General features: G+C 41.6%; 1 protein-coding gene across 1 annotated transcript in view; it reads right to left on the reverse strand.

Annotated features, from left to right (window-relative positions):
* TFEC (transcription factor EC) overlaps positions 1–25,919 on the reverse strand; it is a 380,439-nt gene that overhangs the window by 271,167 nt on the left and 83,353 nt on the right. The window contains exons 2-6 of the mRNA XM_083463733.1: positions 22,981–23,226; positions 21,696–21,791; positions 9,155–9,269; positions 5,693–5,749; positions 3,713–3,788 (exon numbers count right to left, since the gene is read on the reverse strand). Coding sequence (XP_083319859.1) covers positions 3,713–3,788; positions 5,693–5,749; positions 9,155–9,269; positions 21,696–21,791; positions 22,981–23,226 — 590 coding nt within the window. The remainder of the gene's footprint in view (positions 1–3,712; positions 3,789–5,692; positions 5,750–9,154; positions 9,270–21,695; positions 21,792–22,980; positions 23,227–25,919) is intronic.

Raw genomic sequence — 25,919 nt, forward strand, 5'->3', positions numbered from 1 at the left:
ATGAACAGCGGTAGTTAACAGCGCAGTGGGGTTGCCTTACTTGCCTGTCTTCCCTCTGGCTGAGTTGCTGCTGCAAACAAGGACAGCGCGGTGCACTGTAAATATATACATATGCATGTGTGTGTGTGTGTGTGTGTGTGTGTGTATGGCCTATGACTGCACTAAGTTTATCGCTGGTGAGTTCATTCAATGCAGCTTGTCACATCAACCGTATACTTATGTTAGTCTCACATAGCTTTGTATTGTTATAAAAATCCTTAATTTAATCAAATATTTCTTAGCTCTTGGAAGGGGGAAATGTGTCAAAGAGATATTCCACCCCAATATCATGTGGAGCTGTATGCACGAGAAAATGAAAGGCATAATGTTTGTATAAATAAGCAGCTACATGATTGCATCACAATCATAATACCGCATACCATTTAGGCTTAGTGGAGTGGCATTAGAACTCCAAAGATGAAAGCATAGGCAGTAAATAATAAACTGAGCAGTTAATTCTAATGCCGCTTTAGGCTTTTAAAATCATGCTATTTACAGCAATGTTTTGCCAAACCCCCTCTTGTAGGAAGCAGAGGTTTACAGCTCACTCAGTACCAGCTGTGAAGTGCACAGGAAGGCATTTGTAATTGAGGGGGGGGCTTCGATCAGGGTTCCCCTTATCTTTTTTTCTGAACTAAAAAGCCCCAGAGAATTTTGGTTGTACTTTTGGACACTTTTCCCAGTTCCCATGTCCTTTTTCTGATATGACAACCAGAACTGCACTCAGTATTCTAAGTGTGATCGCACTATGGACTTTTTAAAGGTGTTATGATATTGGCATTTTTGAAAAATCAATCCTTTTCTAAATTTTCCCTAATGTAGAATGCGTCTTTATCATAGCTGCCACAAACTGGGCCAATGCTTTCACTGGATTATCCACATGACCCCAAGATCTCCTTCCTTGCCAATCACCACCGGTTCAGAAGCCATCGCCATGCAAGGTTAAGGGGTGGCGGAAGGATGACACACAGCTCACTTTATACTTAAAATGAACTGCAGTTGCCATTTATTGCTGATTCATCCAGTTTGGAGAGATCCTTTTGGAACTCTTTATATTCCCCTTTTGTTTTTACCACTCTGAATAATTTGGTGTCATCACCAAAGCACACACCTGATGGCTCACTCCAAATCATTTATGAATTACTAAACCATCACCCATCCCAATACAGATCACTGGGTAAAGGTAAAAGGGTAAAGGACCCCTGGATGGTTAGGTCCAGTCAAAGGCAACTGTGGGGTTGCAGCGCTCATTTCACTTTCAGGCCGAGGGAGCCGCCGTTTGTCCACAGACAGCTTTTCAGGTCATGTGGCCAGCATGACTAAACCGCTTCTGGCGCAACGGAACACTGTGACGGAAGCCAGAGCGCACGGGAACGCCGTTTACCTTCCTGACACAGCGGTACCTATTTATCTACTTGCACTGGTGTGCTTTTGAACTGCTAGGTTGGCAGGAGCTGGGACAGAGCAATGGGAGCTCACCCCGTCACAGGGATTCGAATTGCTGACCTTCTGATCGGCAAGCCCAAGAGGCTCAGTGGTTTAGACCACAGCGCCACCCACGCCCCCAGTTCTTCCATTTGTCTGATGTCTATTTATTCCTACTCTTCCTGTTTCTCCTTGTCCAGTTATTTTCATCATTTTAACTAAACTCTTTCTGCCAACATGTTCAAATTCAAATAAAAGAAATGGGGCAACCATCCAATAAAGTCCCCCCCCAAGTTAAAAACAGGTCCTTTTGTAATCCTATTTACCACAATAATTTTAAGAAGATTTCTCAGCTTTTTGGGGGGAGGTGTGTGAAACCCATGAAACCATAAAGCTTTTTTTTTATTTCAAAGCAGAGAGGAGCAGCACAGGTTTTTCACCGCAATGCGCTCTATGTGGGGCTGCCTTTGAAAGTGACCCGGAAACTACAACTAATACAGAATACGGCAGCTAGACTGGTGACTGAGAGCGGCTGCCGAGACCACATAACACCAATCTTGAAAGACCTACATTGGCTCCCAGTACATTTCCAAGCACAATTCAAAGTGTTGGTGCTGTCCTTTAAAGCCCTAAATGGCCTCAGCCCAGTATACCTGAAGGAGCGTCTCCACCTCCATCTTTCAGCCTGGACACTGAGGTCCAGCTCCGAGGGCCTTCTGGCAGTTCCCTCACTGCGAGAAGCAAAGCTACAGGGAACCAAGGCTTACAGGGAACTAGGCAGATGGCTTTCTCGGAAGTGCAACGCCCTCCCATCAGATGTCAAGGAAATAAACAACTATCTGACTTAAACTCTGTTTAGGGAAGTTTTTAATGTTTGATCTTTTATTGTGTTTTTAATATTTTTTGTAAGCCACCCAGAGTGGCTGGGGAAACCCAGCCAGATGGGTGGGGTATAAATGAATTAATTATTATTATTATTATTATTATTATTAATTTCACTTCAGCCAAACAGCAAATCTAGCTGGAGTGGAGAACTGATTTAGTGTGGGGAAAGTGGCCAGCATATAAAGGGTTAAGTAGAACCCCTTCCCCACCCCCAACATTTCTTCTCTCAAAGTCATCTTTAGAAGCTGCTTTTCTTTAAAGAAAAAAAATTGCTGACACTTTAGCACACTTATCAGGTCTTGCTTGTAAGCTGCTGATAGCCCCTGGTAGCATCCTGTAGGCATGTGCAAGAACAGGATGCTGAACTGCATGGGCCTTTGACAGACCTGTCAGCACTGTTCGTACATTCTTATTTGTGTATTAACATCTCAGTTATAACAATTCTTTGCTCATAATTCCTACATGTAGGCCATCCCATATAAGCTATTAAAACCCAACAATTATGCAGAGATTCTTATGAGCCACTGTGGACCCTATAAGCACGTGAGCCATCTTTGTGGTACCACAGTTACATGCTTGCCCAGTTGCCATTGGACAGTCACAATACCTTCTCAGTGGCAGTTCTCCAGTTGTGGAGTGCCTTCCCTGATACGATCCTCATTATTAACTTTCAGGAGGGATTTAGAAACATTCCTGTTCGCTCAGTCAATTGATGGCTGAAAAATAATATTCCTGGAAACTTTGCACTTATCAGTTGTGAGAATATGTGACTGTTTTACTTCTTTTTGGAGGAACAGGTTTTGAATTGTTTTTCAAAAAAGTTGTTCTTTTATTTTTAATTGCGTTGGAAGGAAAAGTGAGATAGAAATTTAGTAAATAAATAAAAATATTTGCAAAGGCTCTCTGTTCCATTGACTTGTCAAGACAATACCAGACATCATAGAGCCAGGGCTTTTTCTGAACCAGAGCTCACTTCCAGCACCTCTCAGGTGGACACCATTTCCATAATAAGAGAACAAGGGAGGCAGTTATGATGAGTTCCGGTTCTATCTATCTATCTATCTATCTATCTATCTATCTATCTATAAAACAGCCCTGCATAGTATATACATATCTGATCATGGGGATTCTGCCCAGAATGCCATAAGTATTGCATGTGAACCTGAAGAATTATGCGGGGAAAGGGGAGGTGGATCTGAATTAATCAAATATCAACAATTCCGCAGACGTCTGCTAGGAGAACAATGATGTGAAACCAAACTGTCCAAGTTAACCTTGACATCTAGCAAATCTATTTCATCTTCAGCCCCTTTCATTATATTTAAGCAGTAGAAACAATGACAGAAATGACAGCCGAACTCACGGATCATTAGACTTTGGGATAAGTGTACCAAGCTCCTTGATCCGGTAATTAATGTTGTACCGTCTTCTTCTTTCAACTACGAAAACAAGAGATTGTAATAATAGCAGCATGTAACAGAACGGATGTAATTCATCAGCAGGCAGTGAAATGCTGTGCCTGTTTCGAAACATCACAACGCCACCCTCTTTGTAACATCTGAAAATACTCAAGCCGTGAGGTGCTAGTTCAACCACATTGGAGCCAGGAGGTTCAGTCAAGAGGTTACTGCTTGGTCTCAGACTACAATTGTGGCATCTAATGTCACCCATACACCCAGCCTCCACATCTGGGCACTCTCAGCCTAGGTAAAGGTAAAGGGATCCCTGACCATTAGGTCCAGTCATGGCCGACTCTGGGGTTGCGGCACTCATCTCACTTTACTGGTCGAGGGAGTCGGGTCATGTGGCCAGCATGACTAAACAGCTTCTGGCGAATCAGAGCAGTGCACAGAAACACCATTTACCTTCCCGCCGGAGCGGTACCTATTTATCTACTTGCACTTTGACTTGCTTTTGAACTGCTAGGTTGGCAGGAGCAGGGACTGAGCAATGGGAGCTTACCCTGTTGTGGGGATTCGAACCGCCGACCTTCTGATCAGCAAGTCCTAGGCTCTGTGGTTTAACCCACAGCGCCACCCAGCCTAGATCTAATTACTAATTAAGACAGCAAGTTAGATATTTTGACTCCTCTTCCTAGACCGCGCCCTCAAAAAGTGGGAGGCCTTGGCTTGGTTTCCCAAGCATCCATCTCTGGCAAGACAGGCCCAAAGGATTTCCCCTTCTAGCCAACCCAACTGCAGAAATTATTATTATTAACGCAATATATTTATCCCACAAAGGATCCCTCAGGTTGAGGGGCACCATTCTCAGAAACTGAACCATTCCTGTTGAGTTATGACGAACTCAACCAAATCAATGAAGAGGAGATCGAAGTAACTCTCTGACCCAGACAGTTGCAAGGAAGGAAAGAATGACACAACAGGCGAAAAGCCAATGTGACCAATGGCCAAGCACACATCTATATCTTATATCTATACAGTGGTACTTCGGGTTAAGTACTTAATTCATTCCAGAGGTCCATACTTAAACCTGAAACTGTTCTTAACCTGAAGCACCACTTTAGCTAATGGGGCCTCCTGCTGCTGCCGCGCCACCGAAGCACGATTTCTGTTCTCATCCTGAAGCAAAGTTCTTAACCTGAAGCACAATTTCTGGGTTAGCGGAGTCTGTAACCTGAAGCGTATGTAACCCGAGGTACCACTGTATTCAAGAACCACTGCCCTAACCAGCTATAGTCTGCAGTTGCATCTGTCCTGGTTTGGCTAACTGAGAGTCAAATTACATGTGTCATTTGGGCGTAAAAGTGGAGTAGAAATGAACGAATAATAATAATAATATGGCATTAGTCATATAGCTCTGCTTTTAAGTGCAAGGTTCTTTTGCTTTCTAACAAACAGCCAGGGCAGGAGAGCAAATCCAGAAATGGCAGATGGCGTTCCCTTCTGGCTTTGATCAAGATCAAAACCAGTTAATCTGCAAGCCTGGTTTGGGCCAGCTTCGTCAACATCACTGGGCTCAAGAGGCCTCTCTCCGTCCTGCAAGGTGAGAACCTTGCAGCTGGAAATGCAAGTGACTGAACTTTAGACATTCTGCATGGAACGCATAGCCACCACCACCCTTCAGTAGGCAAGGCTATGGTCTCTCCCCTAGGTAAACATGCTATTTCAGTACAGGCAAAACATTATATATGTAAGACAACGTTCTGGGTGTCAGGAATGAGGTTGATCTCCCTTTACGCATGGGCATTTTTTTACTGTGTCTGCTTCACACATAAAGGAACTTCAGCATTATAAAAGTAGACATAAAGTAGATCCTTCAACATTAGCAGGTACTTCCCCACCCTGTACAACCTAGGGACAACAGTTCATGTAAATATACTCACTGAGATTATGGTTATCCTTTTTTTGCCTCTCCTTTGCCATTGCTCGAGTATCTGTTTCTGACAGAAAGCAAAAACTGTTTAAACAGTCATTGGGTCACAGTTCCAGAAATTGCTCTGTGTAACAACAGGACCTTTTAATTGCACAACTTTTTCAGGCGAGCCTTCAAGCAATTTTATGTACTCCCAGATTTACCGAAGATGATTGTACCACTTCCTGCAGTTTGTCAGTTGCTGTTTACAGCATGTGTTGCCGTTCTATGTGTGCCAGGGATTTTTTTTTTTATAGCCATCATGCATTTTTAATTTTTAGAAACTGAAAAAGATCATGGCATTTAGCAATTTTCTAATTTTCTGTACTTTACCATGGGGAGGGTAAGCACCCAGAGTGAATTTGAGTTTCCCTTCCCATCATGCAAGAAATAATCAGATTTCTTAAATAGTCATATTGGGGAAGGGGGAGAGGAAACCCACTCTTTGTTCCGTTTGCATTGCACTGATAACACTGTACTCAGTTGTTAGCATTCTTTGGATTAAATGAATGTAACTTTTAAAGTTGTTAATCCATTAATACGGATTTTCCATGAATAGATGTATTGTGAACCTTTAAGAGAGTCATTTGTGGCAACTTGGAACAAATTTTAATGGACGGTAACTTATTTATACCATCGATCAGAAGCCCAAATGTGCCTGAATCTGCTATGTTTCCTACAGTAATTAGGTTTATTAGCAGCGTTATATCCAGAAAGATCGCTGCTTTGAAGCTTACCCAGCTAGACAGAACTAAGAAATAACTCATCTTTGGGAACATTCTGTCCTGAGGAAGCAGGACAAGACCTTTGAAAGGCCTGAGCAAGGCCTTGCAAAATCAATGAGGAAATGTAAAGTTCAGGGCAGTTTTGAAAAACAAAATTAATGCATTAACTTGTTTTGCTCCTGCTTTATCCCTCAAAACATGCATTTCAAAGGGCTCAGAAGGCAGTAAAAGACATCTGGTGCAGTTATGTCTCTGAAGATAAAAGGACAAACGTAGGTGTGATTATAGGTACGAATGATTATGCTTGATTTTTGTATGCTGGATACCAGCCACAGGAGGGGCAGATCCGAATCAGGAACTTAGTGTGAGTAGACAGGGAGTTTAAAACCACATCCCCATCACATTCAATCCAGCTGCCCCCACGTGGTTCCTACTTAGTAAAAACCAAGTGAGCAAGGGCCAATCACATTGTATCCTCAATTGATGATGGAGACCAAAGTGGGGATAAAGAGAAGAGTCAGTGTTAGACTATTGCTGCCTGAACCAGGCAGAGGGCCTTCTCGGTAGTGGTACCCGCCCTGTGGAACACCCTCCCATCAGATGTCAAGGAAATAAACAACTATCTGACTTTTAGAAGACATCTGAAGGCAACTTTAGAGAAGTTTTTAATGGTTGGTGTTTTATTGTGCTTTTAATATTCTGTTGGGAGCCACCCAGAGTGGCTGGGGAAACCCAGCCAGATGGGCGGGGTATTATTATTTTATTATTTTATTTACACACCATATATTAAAACTGCATCTCCACACCCTCCAAAATCCTGAGAAAATCTCCCTGAAAACTAGCTGTGATGGGGAGTGGGGTTGCCAAAAGATTTACTTCAAGATTCTGCCCATGTGGTGGACAAGGGACTATTGTAAAGAGCAGGTGTGCAAAATATGGACTGAGGTAAAACAATTGGAATAGAAAGAAAGTAGCTGAGGCAGGAATAAAGTCAGACCTCAGAAGAGCATGGCAGGATGAGTTGTGTTGTCACTCCAAAGTTTAAGAGTCCCTGTGCTGGACAATGTGAGATGTTGCCTATCATATACAAGGCCATAAGGTAGTAGCAGCTAATAAATCCTTTATAGGTCAACATCTGAAAATGAATCAAATAACTCAAAACATCAAGGGCATATGATATTCAATAGTACATGCAAACATTGCTCTTATTGGACCCAACTATAGATTATTAGCCATTCAAAACCAAGGGGAGATAATGCAGTGTCTTCCAGATGTGACCTCCTCCATCAGCCCCAGCCAGTATGGCCAATGGTGGGAGATGATGGAAATAACACCTGGAGGGCACCCAACTCTCTCTCACACACCCCGCTCTAAAGTGTGGAGGAAGTGGTCAAAACTAGTGCAGAGCCAAAGGTGGGTGGCAAACTATGTGTGCATAACTGAGGGAACATTGAAGGAGCCAAAAGTTGCTGCAGGGCATCTCCCAGTGGCTGCTGGCTGACCAATGCCATTTCTCCAAGAGTCTTAGCTAGCTTTCAGCCAGAGTTCACCAAAGCGCAGTTCTGGCACCTCTCAGGTGGGCACCATTGTGGACCAGCACTCCCCCTACCTGCTTCTTGCCTTTACTCACTTCTGAGAAGCCCAAAACAAACGTTTCATGTCAAAACAGAAGCTGGCTAGTGTCTACACTTTTTTTTTAGATACATGACTCAGCTGGCTCCTAGCTGTGATTGGTCAAGCTACAGGACAGAGACAATTTGTATTTCCTTTTCTTCAATCTGTCTTCCGTGTAGCAGCAGTGGGCTTTTAGCTTTCCTGCCAGGCCTCTACCATTGCAACATGTGCGCATTCGATGATCTCCTTCTACCAGCCCACAATAGAAAATGTCCTTTCATACTGCATCACGGTGTGGTACGCTGGTTTGACATCAACTGATAGGAAATGCCTACAGAGGGTGGTGAATACAGCACAAGATATTATGGGCTGACCCGTGAATCCGCTGGATGACATCACGGAAGAACATTGCCTCAGGAGAGTGAGGAAAATTCTCAGGGATGATTCACACCCTGGCCGGCACTTTCTTGATCTCCTGCCCTCAGGCAGAAGATATAGAAGCACAATTAGTCGCACCAACAGGGTAAAGAACAGCTTCTATCCGTGAGCTGTTAGGCTGTTGAATGAAAAGATAACAACAGGGCAACTGACTTTCGGGTTTGGTGGGTCTGCGTCAGTAAATGAGGGGAATTAAGACTAAGAGAGCTGAGTGAGAGTTACTTGTGTAATCTCACTGTATACAAGTTGTACAAGTGACAATAAAGTATTTCAATTTCAATTTGCACGAGATCCCTTCCGAGCTGCCCTAGCCAAACACTTGAATCTAAGATAAAAGGGGAGTGGGGGCACATTTATTTGACCTGCACCAGAACCAGGGGCAACCCCCGAACTAGCTAGGGAGACAGCTTGCCATAGGTTTTAGCACTTCCGCGGGCAGTGAACGCAGCTGTCGTCAAACCGTCATCTGTTCAGGGCTGCCCCAAGTCACCTGATGACTTACTATAACAGCATCCTGGTGAGTTCTGACACCTATTTCTCTTGAATAAAAGCACTGGCTAGGATCATGCAGAATGGACTTCCGTTGGGTGGGAGAAAGGCTGGTACTGTTATTTTCAAAATGATAAGCCTGTGCCAACATCTCAGCGTTATATTACCTGTGATTTCCCTTTTAACAGGCAAATTAGATGGGCAGGATGCATTCGTGAGGCCCATATTAGCAGCTGGCATTCCTTGGTCACTGTTGTATATATCCAAAATGCTACTTGAAAGCTGTGGGGGAAATAGAGGGATAGGGAGAGGGGGAGAGAGAGAGAGAGAGAGAGAGAGAGTCAGAAAAGTTAGGGGTGAGTGAATCAGAATAAATTCATGATTTGTAAGGTGAAAGGCATATGCAGACACTTAAGAACAAAATTCCTTTTCAGATGCGTATTCATGTCTTAATCGCAGCGGGAGGTAGAAAATATGCATCTAAAGGCAGACTTTGCCCTTATCTTGTATAAAACAAAATTAAATGTTAAGGGTCAAAGACTGCCATTGTTCCATATTCAGAAACTTGAGTGAGGCTGATGTGCGTTTCATATGCAGAATGATGCCTGGTTATGGCCCCTGATGTCCGATTTTGAATTAATGCCATAGCATATTTTCCAATAACAGGATTACTGCAACTACACTTCGAATATGAGTTAAGTTGAAAGGGAAAATAACCTTGCTGGTCTTACCTGAGACCTGAGCGGATTTGTAACTATCTCCCTGAACTCAAAATTCATTTCTCGGTTTGTTGATACTGTGCGGAAAGGAAGATGCACTGTGATACAGAACACCTTAAAATAGGTTTGGGGGCCATGTTGTGGAAAACTGCCTTAAAATGGTACTGTGCTAGATAAGAAAAATCATTCTGCACCTGCCATAAATGCCTAGATGTTAGCACTGTTGTTCATTAATTTCTTATGTGTAACGAGAAATATGCAAAAAACAGTGAATTTGCTTTATAATAATAAATTTTATTTATACCCTGCCCTCCCCAGCCAAGACAGTGGCTAACACCTGATATAAAAACAAATTGATTGAAATACAACTTAAAAACAAAATTAAAATACAACATTAAAACATTAAAATACAGCCTCATTTCAATGGAAACTCCAATCAAAAACTTTTTTGGGGATGAAAACATCAAGTCTTCCCCAGGGCTAACTTTCCAGACTGGTCCTACATGGGCCAGAAAAAAGCCAGGGAAGTCCCCAAATAGGAGTTCCATCACAGGAGGAGAAAGGAAAAAAGGAGAGGGGGAGGGAATCAAATTGATTCCAAGCCGAAGGCCAGACGGAACAACTCTATCTTACAGGCCCTGCGGAAAGAAATCAGATCCTGCAGTGCCCTGGTCTCATGAGACAGAGCGTTCCACCAGGCTGGAGCCAGTGTTGAAAAGGCCCTGGCTCTGCTTGAGGCTAATCTGACTTCCTTAGGGCCTGGGACCTCTAGGGTGTTGCTATTTATGGACCTTAAGGTCCTCCGTGGGGCATACCGGGAGATGCTGTCCCGAAGGTACGAGGGTCCTAGGCCGTGAAGGGCTTTAAAGGTCAAAACCAGCACCTTAATTCAGACCCTGCACTCCACCGGGAGCCAGTGCAGCTGGAAAAGCACTGGGTGAATATGCTCCCATGGCAGAGACCCCGTGAGGAGCCTCATAAAAATATAAAATGTGAGCACAAAATATGTAACAGAAGCAAGACCAAGAACAAAAACAAGCCAATAACCCTAGATAACCAAACATCTAGAACCAGACATTTCCTTGGCTACATATCCAACAGTAACTGAAGATGTGAAGAACTTTCATGGTGCTAATATCTTCTCCTATCAAAACTGGAACACAGCACCTTATTTCAAAGATGTGCTTTGGCCATAACTTTTTTCCATTTTGTGATAATGAGCACAGAAACAAGGAGGCAGATCTCACAGACGTGGCCCAAATGGAAAGGAAAAAAGCAGGGGTGGGAGAAGAACATAGCAAGAACAACTTCCTTCAGGAGAGGAAATAGTGGAAATCTATTGAAATGGTCTTTAAGAACCCAAACGTATTTGAGCAGTGTAATTATTCTTATGCTTCATCCTGGCACCAGTCAAACAGACGATTTCTCTTTCCTTTCAAGATCTTTTTTAGTATTTTCACTTTATATTCCAAAGTTTATTTTATTTCTGTACTGGTGGGCTTCTCCGTGACCCGATAAGAGCATCAAGAACAAATGGAACCCAGTTAGACTTGCCATGGCCTAATGATTCTTGACTTATGATGTGGAAGACTTTGTTTTCACTGGTGGCACTAGTGTTATAGAAAGTACTCTTTGCTGAAATATGAGAGGTCTCATCTGTACTGGCATACCACCGGTTCCCTTGAAGAGGCACCTGCCCCCACATCTTTTCAACTTGACTATCCTGTTTTAATTGTTGTGTTGTTTTAATGCACATTTCAATTATGTACATGTATATTTTAATTCTCGTGTAATTGGTTTTTATGTCCTACATTTGAGTTGGACCCTGGCAGAGACACATGCCCAGCTGGCATGTTCTCTCCCTCCTGGTCTATCGTTCGGGAGCTTCAAAAGCTTTCTTCAGCCTGAACATCACACCGACCGATGCCAACAGACTTCGGCACACTTAGGGATCCACAGAGTCTTTGCAGCTTGCATAACAGACCTCAGCAACTCAGCATTTTGGCTAATCAACTTTATTTACATATAAACACACACGGAGCACTGCAACATGGCTCCCTCTCTCTCTAGCATCAGGCAGCACAGAGAAAGAACAAAGGACAATAGTCCCACTTCACGGAACACAGTAACACAAACATCCTGTCTCTGTCACTTCCCACTCTGTGGAGTCAAAACATACACCGTCATGTGATAGAGAACAATCCCATGACTGCAATCACAGAGCAGAAATTCTAACAGTAATCTGCTGAGAAGCCTATTTTAGCATTAAGAGGTGTATAAATGTTAATTATTATAATAACCTTGCATGAGATACACAGGAGTCACACAACTGTTGCACGCCACCTGTATGTGACAGTATCACAGTACTTTAACTCTACCCTCTTTTTCCGTCAGTTGCTTGCTCCATATAAACACAAAGATATGGGCAACTGGCAGTTCTTCCCAACTATTCTTCCTAATGGGATGTAGAATAAAAGTCTTTAGCTATCGCTGAACTGAAGCAACTACCACTGCTTAAACTGTAACCAGCAAGTGCCAATTGGAAGCCTTGTGTGTCTTTATCCTGTCACTTCCAGAAAATTCTCATATCTTTTTATGTCTTCATAGAGATAGGTTTTAAAGAATGCTCAGAATTCTTATTCAAGAGCAAGCTGTGTTTAATATGTAGGATTTGAAAGCTAAGCACATTTCCAGCTTAAGCACCTTTATTTTATTCCTGAGTAGTAAGACAAAATGTATTCTTCTCATCATAATTTTCATATATATATATATATATATATATATATATATATATATATATTCTAGTTCTGTCGCCTTTCCGATCATTCTTTAACTGAATGGTGACAATTAAATTGACATGCACATTGTAGACTACACTGGCTTGCTATTTGCTTGAAATTGAAGTATCTACAGGATCCTTAATTGAAGATCTTAACAAAATAGATGATCTTCATAGTTATTTAGATTGCTTCCTCAATGTCCTCTGAGATGAATAAGCATCACCTACAAGTCTTTATACAAGCAAATCCTACCAGGTTTTGTTGGGGGGTGGGAATAGGAAATTACAGATATTAATAAAATTTGGGGGGGGGGTGTGTGAATGAATAAAGAATATACCCAAAACATTTAAGCAGCTCAAATCTTTAATCCCCTTTCCACATGCATAGTGAGCATGTAAAATGAGGAGAGCAGGACTGTATGCATCAGCCCTAACGTCCATGTGGTCACAGAACATCTGAAAGAGGACTCTATGTGCACACCTATATGCAGTTGGGCTCCTTTTTGAGACGCCACCAGGCAAAGTGGAGCTGGCAGATTCAATTACATTTACTCTTTGGCTGTGTAAGTGCAGAGGAATGAGTAGACATAATGAGCTCTTAGTCAAGCCGCTGTGTGTCAAGTTTCAGTTTAGTTAATCTCTTCCTGTAACCATGGAGTCTCCTAGGATAGTAAAAGTGCATCTCTTTTTTCCCCTTGTGGCACTCGAAGGGAGCTTCCAAACCATCACTATTTTCGCATCTTCTGCCAGGTCTTCCAGACCTAGGAATCGCTCTCAATTTTGTGCAAACTGTGCAAATTTTGCGCAAACTGAAACACAGCTATCCTTTCAAATTTGCATTTATCTGAATTTTGCAATGCAGTTCTCCAACCGTTTTCCAAAAAAAAGGGGGGGAGTGAGCATAAAAATGAAAATGGCACTGAAAATGGCACAAAAAGGCAATGTATTAGGTAGATTTGTTTACAAAAATGCAAACAGCATATAAAAATGTGCTTGTTGGGAGAAATTCACACTAAAATGCTGGTGGGATTTCATGAGGATTTTTGAACTGCAAATTGCTGTCGAATGTGGAGAACTGATGTTAAGATCGGAAACATGAGAAACTGAGAGGTCCCAAACTGACAGGTCCTACTTCTTATACAACTACTTGGTGGGGAGTCAATTTGCATCAGCACATAACTTGCAGATGCACCATCTTCTGCATTCTTACTTCTCATATTCCAAAGCTGATCTCATCCTCCGGCATATGAAAGGGTTCTGGAGCTGAGCTCTGGTGATCACCATTTCAAACCAAGCCCAGCTGTAGAAAATTCTTTGTGTCAGTTCTAATCAGGCAGTCACTGCGGCAGGCCCACATCCTATTTATTTTAGGCCTTAAAAAAAAAAGCAACACATACATATTGTCTGTTTTTAAAATGCAAAAAACAAAAGGAAAACCAGCTTCTGTGAAAAAGATGATATGCAAGCAAAGGGGCAGCAATTGAAAAAGATATATGAACTTAGAACACAGAACATGGGATGCATCAGACCAGTGGTCCATCTCGTAGTATCATCAACATTGACTGGTAGTAGTGCAGACAGGAATCCTTTACAACCCTGATGGAAGTCTCACAACCCTCAGAAAGTCAGGTGGGGCGTTGGCCCAGGGAGTGCATTCTCTGCAGTAGCCCCTAAGCTGGGAAATTTCCTCCCCACAGAGGTGTGTTTGATATCTCCGTCGTTTCTGTTGTATGATGAAGATGCACCATTTGACCCTGGCCTTTGACACCTGAGATGTTTATTTCAGAAGACTTGCCCGTCTTCATTGACTGTGATTTTTAAAACCAATTTTAATGTTGTATTTTTAAACGGCTGCAACCGCATGATGCAGGATTGGTAAAAATACCTGCTATTATTAACAAGAACAACCATACCTGAGCTCCAGATCTTAGACATAAAGTGTAGCTACTTTTCTTGATGCGGTATTATTCCTGAACTACTGCTAGAGTATGAGTTCCCCGTGCCATTCAAAAGGCGGATTAAAATAAGGAAAAAGACAAACAGATCAAGGATTCTTATTATGCAATCAAAATTCCACCTCTCTTACTTTAAGGATCAAAGCTAATATAAACTCAAGAATGTCACCATCTTCTAATTCGCCAAAGGCAGATCAGTGCACAAACTGAGTCAAGCAAACCTCTGTCCAACCAAAACCAGCATGACAGATAACAAAAATATGCTCCACAACATGATAGTCAAGTACTCTGAACCGCTGAAGGCCAGAATATATTTATATAGCATACACATGCCAACAAATACATTTAGAGAAACAGTACCTTTCAATTCAATGCATTTTGCGCTCTTCACTGTCTCAGTCACTATAGGCCAATATGCATCTCTCTCTGTCTTCATGCAACCGAATTGTAAATCATTTCACTCAGTGATGAGAACTGCACTAAATGATTAACGCAGCAAATGGTTAACTAGTCCCTGTTAGATGGTACAACTGCACTGAAGTATAACCGAAGCGCCAATAAGGGAAACAAAATGCATTTACCCAGGGTAGGCTCTGTGAAAAGATTACTACAAAACCTTAATCATCACATAATAGTGTCTTAACATTTCATTTGAATGAAATATGGAGCTTCTCTAAACTTTAATTATGCCGATTAAGCCAAAGTAGCTGGAGATTATGATAAGAACGTTGTTAACAATGATCTTCTTTTTATCCAAAGCTCGAGGTGTTGTGCAAGTTTCTGCATCTATCTATTTGGTTTACTTATGTATTTATTCTAACTCATCTAATGGGGGACCATGAGTTTCTGCATCTCCACTAGGATAGTGGTTAACACATCTAGGGATGGTAGATCTTGCCTCAGATATGCCCTGGTTATACCCAGACTGCAGTGTGGGGCTGCCTTTAAAGGTGATTCTGAAGCTTCAGTTGCTGCCTGGATGCTTGTGGGGGCAAGACACTCAGACTGTGTTACTCCAATATTGTATCAGTTACCATGGTTGTCTATGCACTTCCTAGTTAAGTGCTGGTTTTGACTTTTTAAAACCTGGAAATGCTACTTGGTGGCTCCAGCCAAAGCAACCTGCCCAGGTTTTGAGATTAGCCACAGAGGCACAGCTCACAGACGCAGCAGTGAGCGTGATTAGGTTGGTTGGAACATGAGACAGGGCCTATTTGGTGGTGACTCGATGCCTAAGGAATTCACTCTTCTGAAATATACATTTGGCCTCATCCCTATATCCTCTCTGAAAGGATGTGAGCCTGGATAGCTCGCTCAGTAGAGCATGACTTCATCCCAAGGTTGTGGGTTTGATTCCCAAGTTGGGTAAAAGATTCCTGCATTGCAGGGGGTTGGACTAGATGACCCTTGTGGTCCCTCCCAACTCTATGATCCTATGATTCTAAATGGGCCCTAAATACACCCCCCCAAAAAAATCTGCCTTTGGTTAGGAAATTGTTTTTGGTTAAATAAGCAAACAATGCAATGTTAAGAGCACTCTTCCTTCCTTCCAGTTAATATGGTTCACTATGGTCAAAATCGAACACAGATCTTCTTAATACAAGAATTCTCACAGCCCAATGCTCAATCCATTATTTAAGTGAACAGAAAGTATGCTCCTTGACTGACTTGGTTAGGTAACAATTGCCCAAAAGTGGAACATATTAAAAATCTTCAATTTAAACATCAGCAATATTGATTCATTTTAAACATAGCCACCACTGAGTTAATAAAGTTTAGGAGCTGCACTATTTTCATCTGTCAAGTGGATAGCTGAAATTAGAAGCATGTTCTCATTCATTTCCTAAATTAACTAAAATACAATTTGTTCAATGTTTGTTTCATTTTCTTATCATTTGCTTTTTGGGTTTATTCAGTATAAGTAGCCAACACGGATTGGTTTAATCTTTGAAGTTGGCAGATGAACTAGAAAATATGCATTGCTTTTTGTCCTGTTAATGCACACTCATCTTTTGCCACTGCTGCCGCTACTCACACAATGATATCAAAGCTATCAAAAGATATTTCCTCTTCAAACTCAAAGGGGAAGCAGAGCTGTTTCTACCTTGCCATTTGGTCTAGCATTTCAAAACTGCTCACAAACAGAAGGGCTGAAAGACCATATGTAATGGTTAGCTTCAAGCATCACAAAGGACCTCGAGGATACCTGATTCTGAACTCTTAATTCTCTGTGGCTTAACTGCCCATCTGTGACGTATGTTACCTACACCTGCCTTTGTAAACTGCTGAACTTGATGATGCAGTAAACAGATGAGTGAAACGGATAGTATCTGAAGACCAGAGCCCTATTCAAGTGTTCTTCCTCTAGGGATAGGCAGTTTCTCTCAGTTTCCCATTTTTCTAAAAATTGAGGTGGTTGTTTTTTAAGTCATTATGAAAATTCAGCACCATTTTAGTGCAATTTTCATTTTTGTACGCAATTTCATCCATATCTCTGCAAAACAACTTTCCATAATATAAAGCATGTTCATATGTTATTTCCCCTAATATATGTATTTCTAGGCATGCATTAACCCAAGTAAGTGCATCTTTGTACACACAGCTTGGCTTAATTTTGCACTGTATTGCAAAATCTGGAGAAGTGGAAATTTCAGTTTGCGTGCATCAGAATAAAATAGGTAGGCCTGTCTTTAGGTTCAAACTGAATTGAATTTGCCCCCCCCCCCATAGTTTCAGCCACACAATTATATCCCGTGAGGAAAAGTACCCCCTTCATCACATCAGTGTCACCACTTCAGAGCCCTCCACACATTGAGGGCTGAATTTCTGAAGTGGAGAACCTCTTCTACTCTTGTAGGCTCCCCATTCATTTTAGGACCCTGGAAGATCAGACTTCTAAACCTTATGGAGAGCCTACCTTTGTAGAAAAAGCTATCTGCTGTTGAAGTTTTGACCTCAAAACATAAATGGCTGCAGGATTGGTAACAATGACTTGGTTAGCATGACACAGTAAGCCAAACCATGGGCTCCCCAAGACTGCAGAAATGTCTGGGATCCCAGAGTCTGCAGTCACTTTGCTCCACCGTGGCCCTTTTTAGTACCGTCCTGAGCGAAGCCATATTTGGCTTAGTGTATCATCTGAATCTAGGTTTGTAGTTAAGCTAGTCAGCTAGTACCTTGGTTTAGCTCAGCATGTGCAAAATCAAAAAGGATCAGGAGCAAAGTGACTGCAAGCTTTATCCCCAGAATCTGTACATTCATGTGGGCCTGGCTAAGCCATAGTTTGGTTTATCATGTTATGCGAACCAGACCAGTGACTTGTTGGAGAGTGCGGAGCCTCCCATGCCTCCCACTCTCCCCCTTGCGTATTATGGGGGAATCCTGAAGAGGACTCAGGAGGACACTGAACAAACTAGACGGGCTAACACCACTGCCATGTTTTCATGATCTGGAAAAGCCCATAATAGAATAGGTCAGTAGCTGCTTAGTGACCACCATGTGGTTCATTTCTCCCCATTGGAACCAGACTGGAGTATATAATGATGACATGGCGTCTCAGTGCTAAGCTATCAATGACAAGTGTATACCCATCTCATTTCAGGCAGAAGACAGCTTTCTTGAAAGCAGGACTGTCCTTTTCCTTATAGGATGGCAACAACTTCCCATCAGCCATTTCTTCAAAGTCTCTCTTCAAGCAGCTGAACTTTGTGTCAGATTCTTTGCTGTTTCCAAAGCAGTAGATCAAGAACCCCTTCCCATCAAACAATACAAGGAAACCTACCATTGGCCCTTTCATTATGGAATGGATTTCCTCTCCCAAGAGAAAATAAGTAGAGGTATTCCACTACAATGGTCCCCCATTTGGGAAGAGTCTTCTTCCCAATTTCATTAATGGAAGCAACTTTTTAAAAGGAGATGGTTCGGCACTCAAATTGGTACCCATCTCTTTAGGGGCAGCAAAAGAAATACCCACCCAACGTATGGCATAACATGCCATTTCAGATCGCAGTACACACTGAACGTGTGGCACATGTTGTGAGAAACGTCTTCTTCTCTTTTAAAAGATTAACAAATCCCCTTTCCTCTCTTTTTTTTCGCCTTTCTTTTAAAGTACAGTGTGAATTGGTTAGGCCCATCACATTTCTATTTATAAGTGACTGGCAGCTCTAGAATAAAATCTGAGCACTCGAGCAAGGAATGCTTCCCTTTACAGCTTTCACCTACCTTTCAAAGGCTGAACGCTCAACAGGAAGGAAGGGAACAGCCTTCCTTTCGTTCCTACTAAATTACCATGGAATACACTTCAACGGCATATATTCACCAGCCTCTTCAGAAGGCATTTATAGAGGAGATAAGGAAATGGGCCGATCCAAGGACAAATGTGTAACACACAGTCTTCAGTGGCATTTGCAAGGGCCGGGAACAATATGCACCACTCACACACATAATTAACAAAACTCTCTTCACCGACAGTAGACCACATGAAGCCCCTCACACCGGTAAATACCACAGAGCAGGGCATCTTGTCGCTTGGCGGACATAGATCTGGGTTTTATGAAATCTGAGAGTAGGTCTAGTTTTGGAACACAAAAATAGTTGCAGAATGTTATAGACACTGTGTGCGCCTAAATGTACACACAGGTGGCTGGTTAGTACCTGGACCCGTATTAACATTTTCAAAGCTGGTTTGTGGTATAGACATTATCCATATACATACATTCCCTCCATGTGGAGGGATAACTCACAGAGGGTGGTGTAGTGGTTTGTCCAGACCCTGCAAAATGGCCCCAGGGTATCAGCGGTTGTTTGAATGCTGGCACTGCAAGCAGGGCTCCTGATCACATGGAGTGCACAATGTGTATACTTCCTGATATTTAGGAGCCTCCTTTGCAGACTTTCCATGCACAATATAGTGGCACATGATATTGAGGGTGGTGCCAGGAGACACAGCTCCATGCCATACGCCCCACATTATTATCATCATTTAAATTTATTAGTTGCTTTTTTGCCACCGCAACTCAAAGCAGCTTACAATACTTTAAGCAAACACGTACGTACATTAAAACTAGCAATACCTCAAGGACCGCCTCTTCCCCTATGAACCTACCCGGACCCTGAGATCATCTTCTGAGGCCCTCCTTTGTGTGCCTCCTCCTCAAGAGGTCCAGAGGGTGGCAACATGAGAACGGGTCTCCTCTGCAATGGCTCCCCGTCTGTGAAATGTTCTCACCAGGGAAGTTCGCCTGGCGCCTTCATTATACTAGGCACCAGGTAAAAACGTTCCATTTTAACCAGGCCTTTGCTTGACTAGATTGACATCCTATGCCCTTTTAAAAAGTGGGTGTTTGGGGGGGGGACTATTGGGTTGTTGTTTTTATTTTGATTATTTTGTGGTTTTATATCTTGATTTTATTCTGTGAACTGCCCTGAGACCCCCAGGTATAGGGCAGTATATAAATTCAATCAATTTGTTGGGTCTCTGGACCGTAATAAAGATTGTTGATGTAAATTCAATCAATCAATCAATCAATCAATCAAAACAGAAGCATCCCAACAACACAAAAAAGCCATAGACTAAGGTGAAAATGTTGCTCTGCAGTGCTGGCAGATGACGAAACAACCAGCACATCATCGTAAAGTGCATGGCGCACTGTGTCTCTATGAGCTACTCCATTCTGTCCTGTCTCTGCGCAATTGGGTCCGCTAAATGCCCAGAACATTGTGAAGCTTGCTTTGGAAACTGCCATGACTTTAAATGCCATCTCCAATACAGTATCTTATATTAATTGCAACGATGTTCGTAGCAATTCATGAGAGGGGAGTTGGGACTGCCACAAATGAAGTCCGAAGTGCAAAATAGTTCCTTAGCAGTAATCGGTCAGTATGTATGCAGCCCTCCTTGCAAGAGTCTCCTGAGCTGTGGGGGAGGCACATCTGATTCTATTCCATAGTCAGTCCTCTCTGCTCCTCTGTCCGAATTTCACAAGCTCCTTTTGGCAGGGTTTGCCAGCCAAGCCTTACCCCCTTTGTTCTTTAGGAAGAGTTTCTAAGCTGAAGAGAAACGTCTCGTATTTATTTTGATCTGCACAGTAAGAAGGAATATTGATGGCTACCTGTTTTCACAGTAGTAAGTTGCTTGCTTGTCGCGGCCATTTCTCTTTGTGCAAATCTTGTTAGCAGAACCTGGAAATGCAATGCTGAGCCTCAAATATCAAGGTGACCTTTGAGACTTCCTTGGACTTTTAAGTACATCTAGTGTAAAATGTGCCTAGCAAAGACTTTTGCCATGCTGTTGTCTTGTGCAGCCTTTTCCAGTTACCCAAGATAAGGCGCTGTTAATATTTAGTCTGGTCCTTTCCCAGCAAAGATGTACTCAGCTTTGAAGATCGTGGTAATCACTGACGAGAAACTGCTCGTACAAATAGCACTAACTAGGGTGCAATTAGAAACCTGAGCCTGGGAGATCAGAACTGCAGGATCTCTGTGCATGTGCGGGCAGCCGGGAGAGGGGAAAGGAAATTGTGCTATCCGTTTTATTGTTTATTAATCTTAATAATTCGCATGCAATTGATGGCATGAATTTTATAATTTGATCAGCTGGTTTCTTGAGCACATTTCATATGTTTTTGTGAATCAGCTTGGGAAAGGGGGGATGGTGGGGTTGGGGTTGAAAGCCAGCCTATAAATTTCAATAATAACATAATAAATAAAATGGTTAACTTAAAGGTATACACAGGGTTCTGTTCCATTCTTTTTGATGCTCGGCGACAATAGGTTCAACATTTTTTGAATGTTTGAAACTATTACTTAAGTAGAGAAACACAGCTTATTTTGGCCTTACAACATTTTTCCATGTTTGAGGCAAATGTTAAATCAGTTGCTGAATATCAAGTTTGTTAGGCATTTATTACTTCTGGTATGTTCTTAAAAAGCATCTGAGCTTACTGAGTGTTAAATATATAATTTGTCAAGGAAATCAAGATATATAATCAGTGTGTTGTAAGAAGGGAAACTTGAGTTCCTATCAGCAGAGATAGCCTATAACACAGACAGATATATACCTTTGTAACAAGATGGCATTCTATTGCTCATTCCATCATCCTGAAATTTGTCAGTGGAAAGGATAATTTTCTCAGATAGTTTTAAGCAAGAGAGGGAGGCAGAGAACAAATATCACCTTTGTGCAACAATGCATTACAGTTCTCAGTTGTATTCTTCATTAATTTTCTTTGAAAGGGAAGTGTCAATTACTTACAGTGCTTTGCAAGAGAAGCGGTGTTTCTGAGCAACCTATCCCTTCATCCTTAAAACTAGATTCCATGTTGATTATGTCATCGATAACGTCCTCCATCTAGTAAAAGAAGTTGTCAATGAATGCAAGAGGATGGTGAACGGAGGAACTTATTCTACAAATATTCACTTTATTTTAAAAAAAAGAACAAACACTAATCTTTTGATAGAATAATTCTCTTTGTGACCAGAATCGCTTTCAGAAGAGGCATACAAATGAAATTATGATGATAGCCAATACTGTTTGGCTGAATAGCATCATAACAGCATCTCATTTATAAATTTACCCATGATTAAGCTAGGATCACCCGTTTGTGACTAATTCAGTGGGGGAACGACAGCAGATAAGGAACAAAATAGTGCAGAAGATGAGCATGCAGGGGGAAGGATAACTGTGAATAAAAGTATCCTCACATTCAAAGCATTTTGGAAATATTTATGTCCTTCCAAAATTAATACTTTGGGACCAATCCCCCCCCCAAAATGAGAGCCCTACAGCTGAAGCAAACTCATACTGGGGGGAGGTAAATTTTCAATGGCAATGCAAGTCACATAAATGAGGAAGGCAGCATATACATAGGACTTTAAATTCACAGTCTGAAAAGATTCCAAGATTGAGAAAGGGGTGGTTTCTAGTAGCAGCCCAGAATGTAGCTATGCATGCAGAATATGAGCTCTATTTGCTATTTATATGCATATATCATGTAAAAACTCTGCAGTCCTTATTTACTGGAACAAGGGGCTGCTATAAAATCCTATAGTTTGTAATTAACAATGGTAGGTTTGAATCCAAACTTAGGTCTTAGTTTGTCATAAAACTGGGTCTGCAGCCTTACTGGAGGCTATTCAAACTGCCTGCACAGTCAGTTTTGGGTTTGGGAAACCCATTCCTTCAGGTCTGCTCTAAGCATGACTAAATCTGGCTCCAACCTGTGGAAATTTGGGAGGTTTTCTTTAGTCCCGAGACTTTATGTTGAATTAATCACCCCTTAACACATCAGAGAGCAAACATCTCTTTAAGCAATGCTTACGTGATTATAAAAGGACCGTTGACAATGGTGCAAATCCACTGCGATGACATGGAATTTCATGCATAAGCCTCCAGATCTCAAATGTAGTTTAACTCAGGCATATTTAGGTGTAGCAATGCTGAACAAATGGGAGACCTTTCCCCCATCTTGTAAGCTCCATCTAATTTGGCAAACCAACATTCAAGAGGCCTTAGACTATTTCACAGCTCTAGGACATACCGCATTTTCTTGTTCTCCTCCAAGACTTAATAACTTGGTCACTGGACTCCCAGGAGTGCTGATGTTGGTCGGAGGCATATGCCCACTCCTTAATATGGGCATAGCTGCTGAAGAATGGATTGAATGGGAATGAGATGACAGGCTTTGGCTAGACAGCTTCGCATCCAGCGTTAGGTACTGCTTCACTTGATGCCTCTGAGTTTGCTGAACGTGATACCTAGATGGATTGTCCAAGTGGGTCTGGACCTATGGAAGAAAAGAAAACGATGAAGTACAATTTCTCTTAGATTAGGCTCGAGGACCTTTAATAATACAGTTGTGAGCAACTAAATTGCAGGTCATGGAAACTGGCTGACACTGTGACCTACAAGCTATACAAGATCTATGTCCGCTAAGTTATACAGAAGCATGGTAGTTTATCTGGACAATGCTACTTCCATAAACAAACAGAGAACCCCAGCCTTCAAGAAATCCATTCAATCTTCTCTGCTCCCCAAATTAATTATACAGTTAATTCTCCAGCCACAGAAACAATCATCTCAGGAAAGAATGCAATTTCAAGAACGCAGAGTAACCTCAGCATACCTTTGAACATTGTTTTTACACCAAGTTTGAGTTGAAACCCATGCCTAATGTGTACAAAGATCACTGCATAATCTGCCAATAGAGACTTCCATTAGATACAAACTACATCATTGCTCTTCATTAGTAAAATGAGAAACAGCACCCAAACTAGCACTTATTTTCAATAGCTCACCTGATAGTAAGAGCAATCTGTCAGATGAGGCATTTTTAAGTTCGGCACTATCAAATAATCCAAAAACAGTGCAGTAGATTATCCCTGACCAACCTCAAGCAATGTGGTATTCTCGATGCTCCTGTTAAGGACTGATAAAGCTTTCAAGCAGCCAGAGAGACCTTATAAATTAAGTGGTCATGCCCAAATCAGCTAATTGTGTCAGAGCAGGCCATCCTTTGATTGTGCTGATTGACAGCCACTACTTCAAACAACTCCCATCTCAGATCCTTGCCACATTCCTACAATTTACCCACTACAGGGATACTGAGTACACAAATATGTACTGTCACATTCACCCTCTGGCTTTCTTGCAATATTATAGTATGACTAATGACAAATTTCATCTAATAGGTTTTCTTCAAATGACCCTTAAGACTTAAAAAACAGTGTTACAGCTCTTGTTTTGTTTTCTTTCCACTTAAACCATCACAGTTCAAAACATGTGTGCTTATATTCCACAAATTTTGTAAAAGGCAAAAGATTTATACGATCTTAAAAGAATTGCATAAGAGTATACATTTTTATACACATCATAATGTTTTGGAATTAATTGTAGCGTACAATTCTACTTCCATTCTAAATTAGCCAAAAGTTATTTCAACCAAATTAATTTTCAAGGAAATTTGATTCAAAGGATCAGTCTCAGGCACCCATTGCTGTCACCACAGTACATTATTTATGTACCTTGTCCATCTTGCTATTCTTACTTTCAGTCATTACCAAACATTATAATTTATAAACAAGGTTAACCTAATCTTGTCTGAAATGCCTTTAGTGAGTCTTCCCAAGTCCATTATCCCCTAATCTTTATTCCATGAATCCTCCACAGCAAAAATAAAAGTATGTCCACTTATGGCATAGAAAACAAGTTTGCAAGCCTTATCTAAGATTACACTGTTTCTCAATCAAACCAAAATTGACACTGGTCTCAACCCAACCAGTCCTATACATGTATACCCATAAGTAAGCCCCACTGAATTTGGAGGGATTTACTTCCAGGAAAGACTACAGCCTTGACTTCCCTTTTCTTTTAGTAGGACAGCTAAGTTGGCATTTGAACTCAATTAAGTACTTAACTTCGCATGGTCATGTCATTACTGAAACTGGGCCATAATTTGAATCCAAGCCTTTAGCTCTCAAGCACAACAGTTTATCTATCCATCTGAACTACCTCAGCTCAATGAAACCAAAACTGTATGCATTTATCAAAACTGAAGAAAACACTCACATGTGATGGGGTGTGTGGGTGTGGGTGTGTGTAACATTCTACAGTGAAACTCAGATCCAGACCATTATGATCTCTTTATTTTTCAGAACCACCACATGCGGTTCAGAGATCACAGCTAAATGTCAGAAACATGTGCAACCAATCCTCTGCATGTTTGCACATTCACTGTCTCAAATGGAGGCTCCCTCTCTAGTCAGTGCGCAGCTTTAATCTTTGCCTTTTGGGTACTATATTTGTCTTGACGTAAGAGACAAATTACTGTAAAACTTTTGCAACATCTCCTGCCTGCATGTTTTCAGTTTCAAATTTTCTGTAGGTCTCTCACACTGTTAGGACTTTTCCTCCTTTACATAAACAAAAAGAACTACAAATGTGTTAATATACATAAGAATAGGAATCTTTGCTAAAAAGCTGGCATTTTGTACAATGAAGACATCACATTTCAAACTAAGGGAAAGCAGCACACATCTGACAAGCAGCTAACCTCTTCAAAACATTTGGTTGATCTGTTAAGTTCCTGCTTGTTACAAGCAGCACAGCAACTAAATATAAAATATGGGAAGTTTTCAACGTCATCTGGATCACCAGAACTAGAGCTATGTATGCTTTGCAACAAGGATAAGAAATTTGTGTGCCACCCATCATCCTTGGCCATTGTTCGTACTGGCTGGGGCTAATGGAAGAGTCCAACAAAATCTGGAAAGCCACATGTTGCCCATCTGTGTGGTACAATGATAAACTGCAATGGTACCTCGGGTTACAGACGCTTCAGCTTACAGACTCCGCTAACCCAGAAATAGTACCTCAGGTTAAGAACTTTGCTTCAGGATGAGAACAGAAATCGCGTGGCAGCAGTGGGAGGCCCCATTAGCTAAAGTGGTACCTCAGGTTAAGAACAGTTTCAGGTTAAGA

The sequence above is a fragment of the Podarcis liolepis genome (assembly GCF_965112155.1).
Source record: "Podarcis liolepis genome assembly, chromosome: 10".
Lineage (NCBI taxonomy): Eukaryota > Metazoa > Chordata > Lepidosauria > Squamata > Lacertidae > Podarcis > Podarcis liolepis.